Below are 19,734 nucleotides of genomic sequence, written 5' to 3'. Positions count from 1 at the left end.
CTGTTACATTTTGGTAAAAATTAAAGAAAACATCAGTAAACATTTATTTGGTACCTTGGATCTGTGCCTCGTTTCTTGGGAGAGAACAAGAGAACTATCTATGTAGCCGAAGAGATAAAATACACAATTCTGTATGTAGAATTTGTTAAGCTGAATAAGACATAACTGGAGGCCCACTAACCCATCTTCCTTTTTACTTCTGTTGATCCCCAGGTTTAATGCAGGTCTCTTCTCTCGGCTCTGCTTTTGCATTCCTGTTTCCCTTCCTCCTCCTCCCGAGTTAAACTCTCCGCATCTGAGAGTGGTTAATAGCCAGGTTTCAAGGCAGAGGTCTTTTTGAGTATCGTGCTTAATGATGATAAGATTGTTATTCTTATACCTATTTATTTAGCATGTATTGCTTAATGAATATTCTAAGCTCTTCAACCAGAATTATGTTTAATTCCCACAGTAATCTTTGGTAATTATTTACATTTTACTATCTGAAACTAAGAGAACTCAAGTCCAAGTTATTCAGGAGTCACACAGCTAGAAAGCGGTTCGAATACAAAGATAGGGCTGATGCCAGATTTGATCCTCCTGTTATTATGAGTGTGTCTTCCCAACTCACGGCGCCAACATGTGTTCCTTCAGCATCGGCTTTCAGTTATAGCTCCTTCCCAAAAAAGGGGAGGCTTAACATGTGGGATCAGAGTCCGTTGTCCTGCCGTCACCCCTCCTTCTTTGCAGGAGTCCCTAAATGACTAAAGCAGGTTCCCCGCAGGTGAGCATTCAGTAAGGACAGCTGGGAGAGTGCTGTCACATCCTCTAGGCCCTAGAGTCCGGGGGTTGCCTTTGCCATTGTCCGCACGTGGGCAAAACAGACACAGAGGTGTTTATGAACTGGGCAGTTCCCAGGGTTGATTCAGTAGATGATTACTTATGTTACAAACATAAGTTGGAAGGTCAGGCATCATTAATGTTATCTTATTTTTTAGACAATCGGGAGAAGATAGCAAGATGCTAGTGTGTGATACGTGTGACAAAGGGTATCATACTTTTTGTCTTCAACCAGTTATGAAATCAGTACCAACCAATGGCTGGAAATGCAAAGTAAGTTGTTTATTTTTTTTTTAAGAAAAATATCAGCATCTGTATGTTTTTTTGTTTTTTTTTTTTATAGAGAGCAGACAAACTGGATACCTGTGCAAATTTATATACATTGCCATCACTTAAAATAAACAGCTGTATTGACGCATAATTGATATACATTAAACTGTACATACTTAGAGTCTATAATTTAATCTGACACATGTATACCTCATGAAATCATCACCGCCTTCAAGATAATTAACATATTCATGTCCCCTAAAAGTTCCCTGGTGCCCCTGTGAGTCCCTCCAACCGTTCACCGGTTGATGCCCCTCGACTTCCAGTCAATTTGCCGTAGGTTAGTGTGCATTTTCCAGAATTTTATATGAAGGACATTGTATAGTATATACCCTTTTTGTTCTTTCTGCTTTTGTTCTGGCATTTAAACTCAATATAATTATTTTGAGATTCACCCATATAGTTGCTGAGTAGTGGAGACACCATGGCTTGTTTATTGAATCGCTTTTGGTGAACATCGGGGTTGTTCACAGTTTTAGGCTGTTATAAAAATGCTGCTGAATCTGTTAACTAACATGTACGGTACTTCATGGCTTACACGTTGTTTTTGAGTGATTTATCTTTAATCTTCTCAGAAATCTCTGAAATAGGTAGTGTCCCCATATGAAGATACTGAGATGCATTTTGAAACCTATTAATTTAAAATCCAGAGATAAAATACATTACATTTTGATAGATAAGTTTCTAGGTGGTTTTACAGTGATTTTTATACGTACATATATTTATGTATGTATGTAACAATTGTATTACATTTTTAGAATATGATATATGCATATGTATATGTATATTGTGTCTCCCCCATAGTAGTTTTAGTAAGTGATGATTGACTTAGATACTGATTTTTTAGATGTTGTTTAAAGTTTCTCTTGAGTTTTAAGAGACAAGACCTATAGACATTTCCCCTTTTTATTGCTTAAGATATCAGTGTGCTTGATACTGCCTCGTACATAGCATTATCGATCGTACATACCACATTCAGTGAAATAATTTCCAGTTGACACGATCAGACTTTCTGTAGTTATTTTCAATTCTTTCTGGGTTTTCTTTGAGTCATTGATTCTGTTCTTCCGTCTGTTTTGGTATCTGCATCTTTGTGGCCCTGAGGTGTTCCATGCCGGTCTCTCTAACTTCCAGGGGTTCTGTTTCCATGCCTCTAAACTGTGAGTTGGCTGACAACTCTACCTATAGGGAAAGTGAGTCTAGGACCCGGTGAACAAATTTTAGAATTATTTGTCTGTGGAAACACACACTATTTAAATTCTTAAAGTAGAAGGTAAGACTACCTCCTTTACCTTTATTTTTTAACTTAAAATTTTTTGGGTGCCATTAGGATCATATTGTTCAAGTGTGCATTTCCATGATACGGGATCTGTGTACTGTGCTGTGTGCCCACCTTTAACTCTTAACTGATTGGATAAAACTTTTTGTTTTTTCCTGTTTAGGAGATATTTACAAAAAATATTTACTATGACTTTTCCTTGCATGTTCTCTAGGCTGAATGAGTCTTAAAAGTCGTTCATGTTTCCTTTGAAATCTGTAAGGTTAACTAATAAATTCCAGGTTGGGAGCCAGTGAGGGCCTAATGGTTAATTAAATCGTCGAAGGTGACTGATTTGTAAAAGCCGAATAGGAACTAGAACTCGGGCCTTCTCTCCTGTCCTGTCCTACTTTATCCCACATGAACCGTCTCCCTGGGCTGTCTTCCTGTACTGGCGGAGTAGGAGGACTGGGCTCTCTCCAGGAGCATTTCCGGATCTCATTTCATGTTGTACTAGGGTGTGGATCGTAAAACACGGAACACTCGAGAACCACGGGCCATTTATGCCCCCTCCCCCCCACGTTGAGGGTTTTAAAAATGATGTTTTATAGCACAGACATGAAGCTAGGCGTAAACTTTTTTATCTACAGTAACTACACTGACTTTAAACATAAACCTCAATATAACTTATAAAGTAAAATATTCAGTGAATCTAACAAACCGTTTTTGGTTTTTTTTGCCTGGAAACTAAATTCTCAGGTCTGGGTTCAGTAGACAGATACTGTCTCAGGTCCCGATCAGTGCGTCAGGTTTTTCTTTGGTGTGAACAGCGTTGGTCCTGAGCATGGCTTTCGGGTAGGTGTTTGTGTAAAACCAGTACTGATAGTCATGACGCGGTTCCTAGCCCAGAGCCGCAGGCCTCGGGACGCCAGCAGGGTCCCGGAGCGTGAGATGGAGCCGAGCGTCCCGGGTAGCGCTGTACAGCTTCGCTCCCAGGTGCCCCGTGGAGGGCACCCATCCAATCTCTGCCAGAAGACGAACAGCGGGTCCGCATGATGAGTTCCTGGCCTGTTGTTCGCGGCGTAACTGTTGCCACGTGATGCGAATGGAGCTGGAACCTCCGCTCGCTCCGTGGACCTTCCGCCCGAGGCCGCGGCGCACGCCCCCGGCCCGCGCTGCGCCCTCGGCCCGATTTTACCCGTCGCCGCCCGCGTCTTCCCGAGGTCTCAGCTCGGGGACTAACAGTGGCGGACCCTGCTGGATGCGGGCCTTGCAGGCCCGTTGGGTTCGACAGTATTTTAGGTTGGCACGTCTCTGGAAAACTTGGAAGCCCGCAGAAATCAAGCAGCCCCACAGTCTTGCTCCAGGGACCCCCGTCCGGAGCTGGAGAAGGTGGAGACCTGAGGGCTGGAGCGAGGCGCTGGCCAGGGGTAGGGGTTGGAGTGGGGGCTGTTTGTCCTCCTGGCGGCGGGGTCCAGGGCCGGTGGGTGAGGGGCGGGAGGAGGCGCATCGCGAGCCCGCGGACACCTGCGCCCCGCCCCCGCCCCCGCCCCCGCCCCCGCCCCCGCCCCCGCCCCCGCGCAGGTGAGGGTCGGGCCTGGACGGGGCGGCGCTTCCTGGCCCCCGGCGGCGGGTTCCGGGCCGGAGGGTGGGGCTGCGGGGGCGGAGGGCTGCTCTCCCGGTAACTGCCCTCAGGTGCGGCCGCCCGCCGGGGGAAGGCGCTGAGTCCGCTGGTCGAAGCTGCGGCCGCCGGTCAGCACATCCGGGCCCTGGGCGTCTGCGGGACGAGGTGGTGTGGTTTGTCCTCGCGGCGGGATTGGGGGCCGGGGAGAGCCGGCTGCGGGCCGCTGTGTGCGCTCCCCCGTCGCCGCGCCTCCGCCCGCCTTTTCTGAAAGGGGACGTGGGAGCGTCATTCGTTTTCCTCGTTTCTCTAAGGAAAAGGATATTTAAGACTATACATGTACCTTTGATTCTAGGTTTGGCTGTCCCCGAATGGGTTATGTTTTTAACTTGATCTGCATTTACGTGCATTTGAGCTAGTAAATTTGTTTTTTAGGTTGTATTTCGCATGTTAAATTCTGCTGTAATTGCGTTTAGCCAGATAGTCGAACCAGTGTGGTTTTCTTTTTTGCAAATAACTTTGACGCTTGAAATAGTGACTTTTTAAGGTGTAGTATTTGTAGTTGTAATTTCATTTCATTAACGTCCTTGTGTTTTGACTAGCTGATCCAATATCATGTAAGGATATAGATAAAATTGACTTCTGTACTTGTTCATATAGTTTCTCCTTGTTTTTTGCCTTTTTTTTTTTTTTTTTTTTAATGAAACCATTATTTTGTGGCTGTTACTGAGCAAGTAGGTCAGGCCGGTGTTGGTGCATTGGTTGTGCCTTTTATTGATGCAAAACTGCTCTTATTCTGTGTGATGCTTTTCACCAGATATCTTTGCTTTGCTTGACAATATGGCCACGGGGGGCTCTAGTTTACCAGTTGAATGATCTTTTCACATCTTTAAAAAAAATTTTTGGATCCTCCTTTGTAATTTTAAATGTATCTTCTGAAAGGTTTAATAGAGCTAACTGTTTGTGATTAATGGTTGTGATGGAAATACTTGGCTACTTTAAGACAGACTCGTCCTATTTCCTGCAATGATTTGCAATTCAAAATCTTATTTTATGAATGTTAAGTTATAAATGTTGAAAGTAATTTTTTTTTCTTCTCGCTTCCCATTGAAAATGAAGACAGGAGAGATGTTTCTTTTCCCTCTCTTTGTCTTGGTAAAATGAACACCGACTATAAACCTTGTCACAAGGATATGTCCCTGTTATTCTCCTGTAAAAAAGAATGGTGAGTTTTCCGAAATGCCGTATCTGAAAGGAGACTGTTGCCTTTGGACTACCACAAGGAGTTGGTTTGTTCTAATTTTGTGTTATACCTTTTTTTATACTCTGGAAACAGTTTTGTGGTTTTGTTGTTTTCAGAGTTTTTTCAGCTTATCACAGAAGAAAAAAAATTTTTGGTAAGTCAACCTAGTTATAATCCTGTTTTCTGCTTAAAAGCTTTCGGATTTTTATTTTATTTTTTGGTTGTTTCTTCATATTTGTTTCCAGGCCGCATTTCTGATTGTACACAAATTAGAGTGGATGTAACATGGTGACCACCCTCGGTCTCCGGTTGGGCCCGATGGAAAGGTCTAGAGAAGAGTGTTTTTTACATTCTCTTTAATCCTACGTAGTGCATCCAGGTGATTTTTGCTTCCTGTTCTTAATGTATTATCTTCTTTGTCATGTTTTTCATTATCTTGGAAAATGTCTTCGGAATTCCAGGTTTACTTCTCACGATTGTTCTCAGACTTCCCTCTGTCCTTCTTTCTTTTACTCATTTGCTTTCTATCTTATTCTGCTTTTCCCTCTTCCTGGGGACAGAATCATTTATAACCCTGCTGCGAATCAGACCGGGAAGCTGTGTTTCTAAAGCAGTGCTGTTCTGTGGAGGCACAGGAAGTGGGTAGAAGGCTAGGTCGTGGCGGCAGGCCCCAGCTTTCTTGCTGACGAAGTGCCTGGTCTCTGGCAATTATTTGACTTGGCTGAGCCAGTTTTCCTCAGGAGGGAATGTTCGCAGTACTTAGCTCACAGGGGTGTTGGGTTTAGCATGACGATGGTGTCTAGTGCCCAGCCTGATGCCTCAGAGGAGCACCTGAGCACTGGCACACGTCTCTACGGTCTTGAGTCATAACTTGCTCACTTGTTGAACTTGGAAGGCCTGGCAGGCGTCCTACACTGCGGTGAGGCTGGAGCGGCAGAGCCCTCAGGGCGGCTCTGGCCTCGTGAGGCTGAAGTGAGGGTGGTCCCAGGGTCTTGGCAGAGTGTCCCGGTCACCGTCATGTAGGTTTCTTTCCCTGCTCGCTCGGGAATGCTTGCGAGTTGGTGTATTACACATTTTAGACAAACGTTTATTTGAGAATGATTTCAAATTTTTAAAGTTTGGAAAATAAAAATGCCCATATGCCATTTGCTTAGATTCACCTGTTGCTGGGATTTCAGTATCATCTCCCTTCTCCTTCCTTTCCACCCCCCCACCGCCCTTTTTTTTTTTTTTTGAGGGGGCCCTGAACCATTTCAGAGTAAGTTACGTACACTGTGACCCCTTCACCTCTGAATATTTCAGCGTGCATTTCTCAACAGTAGGGATGTTCTTACATGATCTATTCTCTCATCATGGAAGCACTGTTCCTACTTCATGCATTTGCATCCGTGCAGTATTTTCGTCCAACCTGCCATCCATGCCATTGGGACCTGTTGGTGGTAAAATGACTCTTTCATTCCTTACTGCAGCCGGTCCGTGTTCTGCTCAGACTGTCCCACGTTCCCCTTTGGCAGCCTCTTCAAGCTGCCCCCTCACCCCCCCCTTCTTTGTGACACGCCCTCCCCACTTACTTGAGCACTTTCTGACATTCCGGCTACCGAGATGTTCAGGTTCATCTTACACCCCCCTGCTGCAGCCCTGGACCAGCCCTGCTTCCTAGACCGGGTGCCTTTAGTAGGCAGGGGCAGTGGGCTTGCCCCTCAGCATCCGGGGCAGGAAGCAGTTCATGTGTACGCACTTACACACACACGCACACACACGCACATGCATCGTTTATAAGTAACGGATTTACACCAATGCCTCCAGCTCTGATCCCTCCCTCTGAGGTGTCTGCCTTTTCCCATCTTGCAAGTCCTTATGTCCATAGTAAGAATCCCGGGTCCCAGCGACACCCCCACATTGACCCAGTTGCTCAGTGCAATAAACAAACCTTCAGTTTGCACTCGGTGGTAGATCTTATTCCCCTGTTCTTACTGATTTCAAATCTGAGAAATATGTAGGATACTAACATGCCTTCAAGAGCCAGTTATATAAAAAGTTAGGCACAGAATTGTCAACTCCTGTATGACTGCCATCGCATTTGTTAACTAACTTGCTTTCTCTTTTTTGTATTTATTTTTGTAATGATAAGCAGATACACTATTTCCCTTTACACCGAAGGTAGCATATTATATATGCTCTTCGGCAGGTCGCTTTCTTCACTTAACAAATCCGACAAGTCACTTCACATCAGTGCATAGAGATTTCCCTCTCTTCCCCCCACCCCTTCCCTACCCTAGTTTATTTCAGCCAGTGGCCTGTGCTGGGATATTTAGGTAGTTTCCCGTGTTTACATAACAAAGGGTTCTGAAAGCAGCGACTTTGTGCACGGGGTTTGAATGGTTGAGGGGATCTGTAGACACGCCCCCGGAAGTGGGATTCCTGGCTGGGGCCCGAGCACCTGAAGCCAACCCCAGTGTCCAGTTCCTTCCAGGGGCCGCTGCAGCCACGGCCCCGGGAGGCAGTGTACGAAACTTCTCTTCCGTGTCCTGGCCAACAGTGTCCTCCTCGGCTTTTGAACTTTTGCCTGTTTTATGGTGAAAAGTGGTATCTCAACGTAGTTTAATTTTCATTTCTCTATTGAGTGCAGTGGGTTATTATTTTTTATGTGTAAGGGTAGTTTTGATCTCTTTTTGAGTTGTCTGCTCATGTGTGTTAGTTACCTGTTATACTTGAAGAATGTGATTTTTTTTTAACCCCCCAATTTAAGGTGTTTTTTTTTTTTATATATTTATTGGGGGATATAAGGCCTTTATTTGTGTTATTTGATACAAATATTTTCTTCTAGTTATTTCCTGTTTGACTTTGCTTATGTTTTTTTTATTATTATTATTTTTTTGCCACACAGTATAGCCCGATTTATCAATCTCTGTTACATCTGGATGTTTTAGTTAAAAGTATCCTTCCCCGACCCCGAGGTTGTGGAAGAGTTTCACGTGAACTTTTACCTCCAGTTCATCTGGAGTTGCTCCTCTGTGTGGTGTGAGTGGTCTCTTTCCAGCTGGCCACAGACCAGTCGCTGAGAAGACTCCCTTCACCCAGCGACGTGAGATTCCAGACTGGAGTTTAGATTTGGTTGGGTTTATTTCTGGAATGTCTAGTCTGTTCTCCTGGTCTGTCTTTCTGTTTGTGAACCTCTACCATCCTGTTTCCATGCGGAAGCTTTGCAGTGTGGAAGGGTTGGTCCTCCAGAGCTTTCTCTAAACCCGTTTCCTCTGGCCTTTCTGCGTGTTTTTCCTTATGAACTCAGGGCCAGCTTACCTAACGCCACGAAAAACCTCGTTGGCGTCTTCAATGGGACTGCTTTACATTTATTAATTGATGTAGGGGAGGAAAGACATCTTGCTGATGATAAGACACCCTACTAAGAGCAGGTGTCTCAATGTTTGTTCAGGTCTAGCTCAGCATCTTATAAGAGTGCCCGTGATCCTCCTTGTGTAGGTTTTGGACATTTCTTAAGTTCATTCTTATGCATTTTCTCATTTATTGTATCTTTTAACTGGTTATTATTTGTGTATGTGAATTCTCTTGATTTTTCATTGCCTGTTTTATATCTTGCTAGTTTCTTAAATTTTTAAAATTGAATTTATGACCAATTCTCTAGGTTTTCCAAGTGTGCTGTCTTGGCATCTACAAATAGAGTTTTGTTTCTTCCTTTTTTACTGTGTTTTTATTTGTCTCAATGATTGACTTCAGAACTGTGGTAGGAGTAGTGGGCAGAGCAGCAGACCCTTGTGGGACCACCTCTCGTGTTCCCCAGTTAAATAAAATGTTGGCTTTAGAGTATGTACATCATGTTATGGAAATACCCGTCCATTTTTATTTTCTCAAGAATTTTAAAATTAGGAATGGGTTTTGATCCCCACCCCAAAGGCTTTTTCAGCATCTGTTGAAATGATGTATTCTTTCAGACCTAAGGATATGTTAAATTTTATTAATAGATTTTTCTACTATTTAACCATCCTTGCATTTCTTGTATAAATTCCACTTGGACGTGGCTTATTATCTTCCTGATTTGCTGTTGGGGTCCATTTGTAATATTATTCAGGAGTTTTGCATTCATATTAGTGCATTCTCGTGACTTCTGTAAGACCTCAGCAGACCATGGCTCAGTCTACTTTCTCTTTTCCGGCGAGCGAGTCTTCGCATCGCTGTCCAGCGGCTCAGAAAGATGCGGCTCCGGCTGGCGGTGTGGCTGGAACGTCAGGGCGGGTCGCGGGAGCCCCGCAGTGTGGCTTGTGCTCCCTCACAGGCGCACAGGAAGGCTTTGGCTGGCCTCGCACTCCATGAAAAGCTCTATTTTGAAAAGGAGAGTGTCGTTCTGTTCTGAAAACAGGAGAAGCTGTAGTTGGCTTTTGATGCGGGGTGATTCTTGTCACGATTTCAGACACCAGGCCATTTGGAATCGGTGCCGATACTTTCCAGTGCGAGTCCTCGTTTGTGGTTTCTGAGCAGCCGTAGCCAGTGGGGCAAGTCCACGAAGTCCACACAGCCACTTCCTGATTCGGGACCTCTGTTCTGTTTTTTTTACGTTTGAGTAGTTGCTGTGCCCACCCCCCCCTTTTATGTTTCTTTGGCTGTGTCTACCCCCTGTTTACATTTTCCTGTCGGTTTTAGTGGAAACTGAGTGATGTCTTGTCAGATGTTCTCAACAAGTGGCTTTCTCAAAGCAGCCTCGCGAACGTTCGGGTTGAACGAACAATCCGCGTGGGCTTCGTCGAGTGGGGAGCGGCGCCCCCCAGGGCTGCAGTCCGCGCCCGAGGTGTAACCGCTGGTTTTCTCCCGTCTCCCCCGCGTCCAGAACTGCAGGATATGTGTCCAGTGCGGCACGCGGTCCAGTTCTCAGTGGCACCACAATTGCCTGGTATGTGACAGTTGTTACCAGCAGCAGGATAACTTGTGTCCTTTCTGCGGGAAGTGCTACAGCCCAGAACTGCAGAAGGACATGCTTCACTGTAACATGTGCAAAAGGTAAGAAGACCGTTGCCCCGCGGGGTCGCGCTCCGCCCACATCCGCGCTCCCTGCCCCGGGTCCCTTTGAGTGCTGCCCCGGGTGCAGTGGAGTCACCTTTTCCTGGATCGCATGAGGAAGTCAAAGGGCAAAGGCTAAGATGAGACTAGAAATGAGCATTAAGAGGGGACACACGGAAAAGGAAGTAGTTTGACCAATGCCTGTCAGCAGCTGTCCTGCCGGGCAGAAATGCCAGGGCCTTACCTAGGACCTTCCTGGTCACCAAGCCCTGCAACAGCCTCTCTGGCATCCTCAACCCCTCTTTCATCCGGCTTTTCAGGAAGTGCCTCTCTTTGCCCTACATGATGAACTTGACTTTCAACTGGAAAGTTTTATTCAAAACTGTTGATCACTGCAGGTGGGTTCACTCAGAATGTGACAAGCCAGCGGATCCCGAGCTGGACTCGCAGCTCAGAGAAGAGTATGTCTGCACGTACTGCAGACACCTGGCCGCCGAGATGGACGCGCTGCAGACGGGCAGCAGTGTGGACATGGCCGACGTCAACCCAGGTACGCTTGGGCCGGCCAGCCGCCAATGGGCTACTGTAGTCATGACGAGTGAGTCCCGTCTGCCAGATCCCGTTGTTCTTGATTTCTCGGCTCAGTAAGCTTGTGATGCTGGTGTCTCAGTCCGGGATTGGTGGGGAGCTGTGCCCCAGGTGTGCTCCCTGAGCCCGCATTGGGGGTCCTCCGTGTATAGCAACGGGACCTCGTTTGCGCTTCAAAATCTGGGTTATTTCACTCCAAACAAGCTTAGTTTTTCATATTTTATTTTTCTTTATTGATTTTAGAGAGGGAGAGAGAGAGAGAAAGCGATGAGAGAGAATATCGACTGGCCGCCTCCTGCACGTCCCCCACTGGGGATTAAGCCCACAACCTGGGCATGTGCCCTGGAATTGAACCAGTGACCTCTTGGTGCAGGGTCGACGCTCAACCACTGAGCCACACCGTGTGGACACAAGCTTTAGTTTTATAATGTCTTTCTTAAATGTTAAATTTCACCATTAGGCCCCAAATTTTGCTCAGGTGTTTTTAGTTGTGTGCTGTGGGCTATAAACCTGATAAGATGCTTAGATGGTGAGGAAACAGCTTCTTGCCAGAATGTTTTTGTTTTCATTGGCGAGTGTGGCATCGTCTGTAAAACGCCCTGTGTTGTTCTCCGCACGTAGCTTGTTACGTGTTAATTGTGTTTTCCTCTCCTCCGGGAGGATGACGTCAGGATACAGTTGTGGAATGTGCTTTCTAATAGTGGAGTGCCAGTGACCTCTTAATTCATGGTACTTTTCATGTTTTTCAAAGCATAAATATATATTGGGTTCAAAATAGGAAAATGTGTCGAAGAGGAATTTACGGCATTTCTGGTGATAACTTACACTGTCACTAAAGCAGAGTAATAATTGTTGACTTAGTTAAGAAATACAGGAAAACTCATTCCAAGCTCAAGAATCGATGCATTTCTGTTCAGATTATAACAATGAAATGGAAGTTGAAGGCCCTGAAGACCCAGTGGTGTTTCTGGAGCAGGCAGTTCGTAAAGATGCCAGTAGTCAGGAGTCCACACCTGGAATTGTTCCAGAGGGTAAGGCTGTTTCCGTCATGGGCATAGTCCGTTTTCTGGAGAAAATGTGTATGCGCAGCGAATATGTGAATGTCTGCTAAAAGTTTAGTGCCCTTTATTAAAATGAGCCAAGATACATGCAGTATTTAGGAAATCAATTACAGAGGAGATTTTAGTAAAATAACCTTAGACAGAAATTAATGAGAAAGGGCACATATATATATTATCTGTAGTTCAGCTGTGATCTAGACTTAATCACAAATAAATACTTTGTTTAGGAATCAAGTGATTTCCCTTAAAAACTAGTTTATTTTCTTCTTTTGTTACACCTGTTAATTACTACCTCGAGCTGTTGCTAATTGTGAGATGTTCTGTGATGAGATAATGAGACATTTTAGGTTGTCTCAGGAGTCCTGTTGAGGGTTGTTTCAGTTATTTCAATTAAGCTTTTGCAATATCGATAATAGCTATTACTGTACTTCAGCATCTGAAATTAATGAGAGACCAGGTTGGGGAAAAACTACGCATTAAATTTAATCATGGGCTCATCTAATGGTCTGTGGTAGTTCATGTGAAATTGCGTGTTTTATAGATTGAATATATATGTACAAAGTCTCAGAGTTTTTTAGATTAAATTTATATTTAACAACTCATTAAAAGGTACGTAAAGTGAAGATGAATAAGGCAAAGCTGTCTGTAATAATAAGTCTTGTCATAGTGCATAGTCATAATCCTCATTCTTTTTCATCTTCACACCCTGCTCACTAAAAAATCATAGCATTGTGTTTTGTGCTTGTGTTGGAAATTGGCATTTGGCAACAGGATAAAAATTTGTATTCAAGTTTCTGTTGAGAGAGCAGGGTTAGGGAAATTTTGACTCCTTTCTAGAGATTCCATACGTGTGTTATTCACAGCAGTTCAGATCCACGCTGGAGAGCAACAGAAGAGGAATCCACCAGAAAGTCTCGACACACACGGTCTTCTCATTTCTGGTAAGCAGCATGTTCCTATTGTCTGGTTGGATTGCACCACAGCCATGCTTTACGGTTTCTGTATAGATTTCTGTCATTGTGTGGTGACTTGTCAAACTAACTATCCCAAAGAATTGTTTAACTGCTGCTTATTGACACATACCGGGAGTGAAATCCTTAAGCGGTCCTTTTCTTGCAAAAAAATTGGCAGTGGAATTCTGAAGGAGGTTACATTCTCTATAAACAGTTGCTAAGTCAAACGTTTATTATTGTATAAGACTAGTAGCTGATCATAACTGAACTGTGTGTTCACATTTTCCTCTTAATACTTCCAACGTAGAACAAAGAATATATATACCTGTGGTCTGTACATGTGTTATACTCGCTCCTCTTTGCCAGTGTGACCGGGGGCGGTTGGTCTTCTATTAGCCTGTGCTTCAGGCCTCCTGAGGTATCAGGTTAAGGTGTTTTCCCTCGCGTCACTCACATGATGGTGCTTTTGGTTTTAAACCTTTTTAAGTGTTTACTCTTCGTATGTGTTTAATTTTATATTAAGTATTTTTTAAGCATTTTGTGTTTAAAAATATTGGATACAATCAGATCTGTTATTTGTTGTTTTTTTTTCCTCTATCCTCAACTATACTCTTGCAAGAAAGTGGGAACGAGAGGTGCGTTTTCATTTTTCATCGGAATGTAGGTGAATTTCAGTCACCATAGCACGTCACAAAGGAGGAAACGAGTCTCTGTTCATGTAACTTAGATGTCACCTCGGTGGTATTTGAAATCAAGTGCTTTTTATTGTCAGTGGTCTTACTGAATGCAGCACTTAGGGTTCATGTCAGTTGGACCTCTAAATTTATTAAGTAAGATTGGGTTAGTGGCCTGACACACACTTGTCCCCTGATTTAAAATTTACTAGTCGAGATGAGAGAGATTTCTGATATCTAATTATGTTTATTGACTTGCTTCGTACTAGTTTCATCTGTTAATGGAGATGAGGCCGAACAGGGGTTGTGTGCACTGAGTATGTTAGCAGGCACAGCTGGACAAAATGAGTTTGCCTGTCTTGGTCATTACCCACGTGAGTCGCAAGGCATTACCTCTGGGTGCCTGCTGTTGCAAAATAGCCGTATCTTCTAGACGAGTCTTCACCTTTCAGCTCGGAGACCTCACATAACATCGCTGAGCCTCCTTTTCCTAGCTGCTAAACGAGTATAACTTCACCTCCAAGGTTTTAAATACTTTTATAAGTGCTCAAATTATAAAACAGCTTACCGTTTAATAGAATTATATTAAAAGTTCTATTTCAACCTTCTTACCAGAAATACCTTACATTCTGGGGATCCTCTTGAGGCGATGTTTTTGTAGGTTTTCTGATCTGATCTGTGACCGACTCTGCCCAAACCTGTTGGTTTTAAGCCGCAAAGCTACAGACGTATAAGACATTAATGCCGTAGACCCGCTCATAGTTAGAAATGAAAAAAAAATGCATGTGTCCATTAACATAACACATGTTCTGGGTTTTATAGAATCATCTCAAGATAAAATGCACCCCGAATTGGAAAATCAGATTTCTCACGCAGTCGATGATGAAAAAATGGAAACCTCTTCTAAAGTGCCGCACACTTGTGCCGAAGATCACAGCGACAGCAGAATGGAGGTGACAGAAAACGTCGAAGTCCTTGCACACCCGGGCCCCATGCAAGAGGAGCTGCAGTTGCTGGAGGAACCCCAAACGGCAGGGTCCACGGAGGAGTCCAGGTCTCCCACCGTGATCATCGATGCTGTCACCGGTCCACCAGGAACCGTGGTGTCCCTATGTGAGGAGAGCACCGTATGCCCCAAGGAGCAGTCGACTGTAGAAAAGGTACAAGAAGAAACGGAAAAGAAAGTTAGCTCTGACTCTCCCACTGCCTTTATGGACTTTGAAACAACTCCTGCCGTTGAGAGCTGTGCGAAGGATGCTTTATGCCAAGACAGACCTGTCCAGTTACCATCCGAGACGGGGTCACCGTTTCCATCGGCAGCGGACACCAGCAAGGCCGCCGTGTCTTCCTCCCCTCCCCGCTCCTCAGACCTGCCTCCCCACGACCTGCCGCATAACTACCCGTCCGCGCTCAACGCCTCTGTGGGAAACACCATGCCGACCACTTACTTCGCAGTCACTCCAAAAATCGGCATGGGTAAACCAGCTATTACCAAAAGAAAATTTTCTCCCGGTAGACCTCGGTCCAAACAGGTAGGGTGCTTTTAATGATGTTGACCAGAGATGTCCGAGCTCTTCTATAAAACAAGCTTTGGTCTGCAGGGGTCAGTATTTATCTTCAGAGAGAACTCGCATGTCGTGTTGACTTCGGTGTTTGGGCCGTTGACAAAAACATGCTGTTCATGAAGGTTGTTAAACTTGAAGTGATCTCTGGATTTCAGCTCAGTTGCAACATACGCATGTAACCTATTTGGTAGTAACTCCTAATAGAAAACACTTAACATTTTTTATTTCTATGCCATAGTAACAGTAGAGCCTTAAAAGCCATTGAAGTTTTGGATATAGTGTAACTAACATTTCAGGTTAGGACTTACTATATCAGTGGTTTCATGGAAGAATCTTAGGATTACATTGTTGGTCTTTAGGAAGTGAAGGGAGCTCCTTCCGGGATTGTTCTACCCTTTGAGGGTAAATTTCAGTTCTTTTGAAGTGGGATTTAAGAGAAGTGACATGCAAAGTGAAGACATGGTACCTAAGATTGATTTATTCTACTAAATTCCTGCTTTCTGAAGTTTTTATAAAATGACCATATATCAAACAGCACAGACATGTTCAGTCACAACAGTAATTTGGAATTTCAAGTCTCATGATTTAAATTGATTAAAACTTTGACTTTTGATAGGAATAATATCTTAATCATCTAATTTTGGAATTGTAATGCCAGAAGAAAAATAAAATTGTAATTTATTTAAATGTGAGAATTAGTCTCTAGATGAAGTACAGACGTATTTTTATTCTCTAAAGAGGATAGGGAGGTTTTTCATTCTCAAACCAGTTTTCCTACCTCTCAGTGTTTGTTTTCCTTTTTTATTTCTTAAATTGTTACATAATAATTATGTAGTTTTTGTCTCTGAAAAGGTTTTAGCAATGGAAATTTGATTCTCAAATTTAATTTTGGTTCAGATAATGTACATTCTTTAAGGATACGGCATCATAAATGTTCCTGTTAAGTTTGACAGTATTTCTCCTTAGAGGCTTCTGTTCCAACTGAGAGACCGTTAGGATTATTTTTCTGTTGACTTCTGTTCCGAAATACTGTGTGTGTGTGTGTGTCCGTCCTTTCTTCCAGGTTTATCCCGTTCTGTATGAGCCATGTCTGCATATTTGCTTCTGTGGTGTCCTCTCCCATCCCCAGTTCTGGTGGGGTCTCGCGCTCTGTGTAGCCGACAATGACTCGCTGCCCCCTGATTGGCTGCTAGTCTCAGGAGCGGTTAGTCGGTCGTGTTTACCTCCCCATGGTCTTGGTGGTGGCCGGGCAGCAAACAGCCTGCCTTGGTGAGTCCTTGGTGCTGAGCCGCCGCCGGACTTGCACAGAGACGCTGGGATCATGGTGTGCACGTGAGCGGGAGTGTGTGCAGCCTTCTGTCCGGAATCCTGAAGTCCTTTATTCTATTCCATGAGTTTCTTTCTTTTTTCTTTTTTATCCTCACCCGACATTTTTCCATTTTTTATTCAGATAGAGTGGGAGGGAGAGAGAGAGAGAGAGAGAGAGAGAGAGAAACATCAACGTGAAAGGGACACATCGAGTGGCTGCCACCCACACGACCCAACCAGGGCCTGGGACAAACTGCAACCGAGGTACATGCCCTTAGTGGGAACCGAACCCGGGTCTCTCCAGACCGCAGGCTGACGCTCTAACCGCTGATCCAAATCAGCCAGGGCTGAATTTCTTTACTATCAGGCATTCCTGTATTATATTTTTGGTTTTATTTTGTGTTTATTGTGCATATCTCTTAATGCATATTTTTTTGAATTTATTATTACTTTTTAATCCTCAAGGATATTTTCCATTGATTTTTTTTTAAAAGATAGAATGTGTGTGTGTGTGTGTGTGAGAGAGAGACACACACACACACAGAGAGAGGGAGAAACATCGATGTGAGAGAGACACATTGATTGGTTGCCTCCTCCATGACCCCAACAGTGCTGGGAAATTGAACCCACGACTTCACGCTCTAACCACTGAACCATGCCAGCTAGGGCTGAATTTATTAATATTTTAAATGTTTCTATTGATTTTGAGAGAGAGAGAGAGAGAGAGCGCACAAAACAATTAATTGGCTGCCTCCTGCACACCCCTTACGTGGGATTGAGTTCACCACCCCGCACTTGGAGACAGCCTGAGACATTTTGGTGCATGGGACAATGCTCAACCAACTGAGCCACACTGGCCAGGGCTGTTTTGCCTGTTCTCGATAGTGGGGGCTGGCTATAAAATGAGATGGATTTTCATAGCAGTTACTTGAGATATAATTGAGATTGTTTGATTTCCATCTTTTTTTTTAAATTGTTAATATCACTGGCATTTCCGTATTTTGTTGAATGTCCTCAGTTTTATGGTCTTTACCAGTATAGTGAATACCATCCTCATCAAAGAACGGTTTGGTTTCATCAACGAAAATTCTGTTTCAGAGTAGCCAAATCTTTGTTTCTCTTAACCGTTTTCTAATAGTACATGAGCTTTTCCAATAATTCACTTAGAAATGAAATGAATACTTTAATTGGAAACAAAGAAAATCTGAAAGTGTGCCTCGACGTGCCAGTTGTTGATGGGATTGTCGGGTGCTTCCGGAGGTGGCATTAGCCAGCGTCGTGCAGCAGAAACAGGCAAGCCTCAGGTCCGATCTCAGGTTTTCAGGTAGTCCCACCGCAGAAACAAAAAGCAGGTGAGGCAAATTTTCATGTTTTATTGAGCCCACTGCATTTCAGTGTTAAGTCTACATAAAACGATCGATGAGACACTGTCCGTGCACTCTCATGCTGTGTTCTAGCGACAGTGTTTGGGCGACGTTCGGTGGGCTTCGTCGCCGGTAACTAGTGGTACCCGGATGCACAGTACACGGCAGGGCATTTTCCGATGTATGGAAACTTGAGTCCCAGAGTTACTGGTGAAACTAAAGAAATACTCAGCGAATTTAAAATTGATGAACCAAAGATGTTGCTATGCTGTCACTATTTGTAAGGACTGAAGTAGAAACATTCTACTACTTCCAGTTGCTCATGGGACACATTTTAAAACAGATAACAAAACCATTTGTCATAGCAGCAAGTCCTCTGTATTTTCAATGTACATTAGGTTGTCAGTATGCAATCCATATACATATACATATACATACTCTCATTGACTCATATATTCACATCCGTCCACGCATAGATGAGCACGTGCATAAACACGCACATGTACACGAGTGTGTATGTGATGGTTCTGAGGTATGGATACATACCTTGCCGTTCTGGACCATGTCAGGACACAGTGCATGGAATCTCTTTCTCAAGTGTTGGAAGTCCTTTATCAAATGGCAAATCATACAGGACTGTTTTTCCTTTAGAACAGTTTAGTAATTGAAGGTTAATGTTCTATTTATTTTGTAAATATGTTTTTTTGTTTGTTTTTTAGAGAGAGAGAGAGAGAAACATTGATGTCAGAGAGAAACACTGACTGGCTGCCTCCTGCACACCCCTACTGGGGATCAAGCCCATAACCTGGGCCTGTGACCTGACTGGGAATCATACCGGGACCTCTCAGTCCATGGGATGATGCCCAATCCACTGAGCCCCACCGGCCAGGCTGAAGGTTAATGTTTTTTTTCTTTTTCTTTTTTTTTTCTACCCTCATCCAAGGACATTTTTTAGAGAGAGAGAGAGAGAAACATCAACGTGAAAGGGACACATCGAGTGGTTGCCACCCGCACGACCCCAACCAGGGCCGGGACAAACTGCAACCGAGGCACATGCCCTTAGCGGGAACCACACCCGGGTCTCTCTGGACCGCAGGCCAACGCTGTAACTGCTGAGCCAAACCAGCCAGGGCTGTAGCATCGTATTTTGTAGGAAAATATTTAATGTCATGACACAACTGTGACCTACTTGAGACACTCTTGTAAGTATTGCAAGAACATTTTATTTAAAGAAATTCAGTTTCGATAACTTTTAAATTCTAAGAATTTTTTTTCATTTTTGATTTTGCCTTCCCACCATTTTTTGTTGCTAATGTCATCAGCATGGACAGCGTAGGGACTTCTGTAAGTTCTGAGACTGGTGTCTACGGAGTTTCTCAGAAGAGGTGAAGTTTCTCCACTGTAGGTTCCCAAAGACACTTCTTCATTAGGTCCGGACTGTGTCCCCATCGCACTGTGTGACCTGGATTTCTTATTTTTTACTACTTTTAAGTAACTTTATTATGAACCATGAAACTATAACGTACGTGTGTACCGCAGTAACCTTTTACATGAAGGGATTCGAATGAACAGATCAGTTTCCGTCTGTTCCTGTGAGGGTGAGAGTGGGTGGCGCTGGCCCATGCAGTCTGGGTCGCTCCCGGCGTCAAGGTCGTGCGGATGGCTCATGTGTCCACCTGCCCTGCAGAAGGAAGACGCAGGGTTTCTTCCAGGGTTCCTTACGGCACGTGGGCGTCAACCAACGTTTTCAGGCCTAAAATCCTGGTTTCTCTCTGGGTTTATCATTTGCTAGTTTCTGTCCTTTTTCAACCCCCCCCCCTTTTTTTTTTAAATTCACTGCTCCAGTTTGGTGTCAGCTGGGCTAGTTCAAGGGAGGAAGGAGGTCGTGTCCCCAGCTGGGCCCGAGATGCCGGCAGGTCACCTCCCTGTGGCGGAGGGGC

General features: G+C 44.2%; 1 protein-coding gene across 4 annotated transcripts in view; it reads left to right on the top strand.

Annotated features, from left to right (window-relative positions):
- KMT2C (lysine methyltransferase 2C) overlaps nt 1–19,734 on the top strand; it is a 227,140-nt gene that overhangs the window by 122,088 nt on the left and 85,318 nt on the right. For 3 of the 4 annotated variants that reach the window (XM_036246299.1, XM_036246298.1, XM_036246301.1), the window contains exons 9-14: nt 978–1,092; nt 10,112–10,281; nt 10,680–10,831; nt 11,787–11,900; nt 12,794–12,871; nt 14,380–15,089. In XM_036246299.1, coding sequence (XP_036102192.1) covers nt 978–1,092; nt 10,112–10,281; nt 10,680–10,831; nt 11,787–11,900; nt 12,794–12,871; nt 14,380–15,089 — 1,339 coding nt within the window. The remainder of the gene's footprint in view (nt 1–977; nt 1,093–10,111; nt 10,282–10,679; nt 10,832–11,786; nt 11,901–12,793; nt 12,872–14,379; nt 15,090–19,734) is intronic. The other variant, XM_036246300.1, reaches the window with a different exon arrangement.

Source organism: Molossus molossus, unplaced genomic scaffold (assembly GCF_014108415.1).
Source record: "Molossus molossus isolate mMolMol1 unplaced genomic scaffold, mMolMol1.p scaffold_m16_p_7, whole genome shotgun sequence".
Classification (NCBI taxonomy): Eukaryota; Metazoa; Chordata; class Mammalia; order Chiroptera; family Molossidae; genus Molossus; species Molossus molossus.
This window is presented reverse-complemented; position numbering and strand designations above follow the sequence as displayed.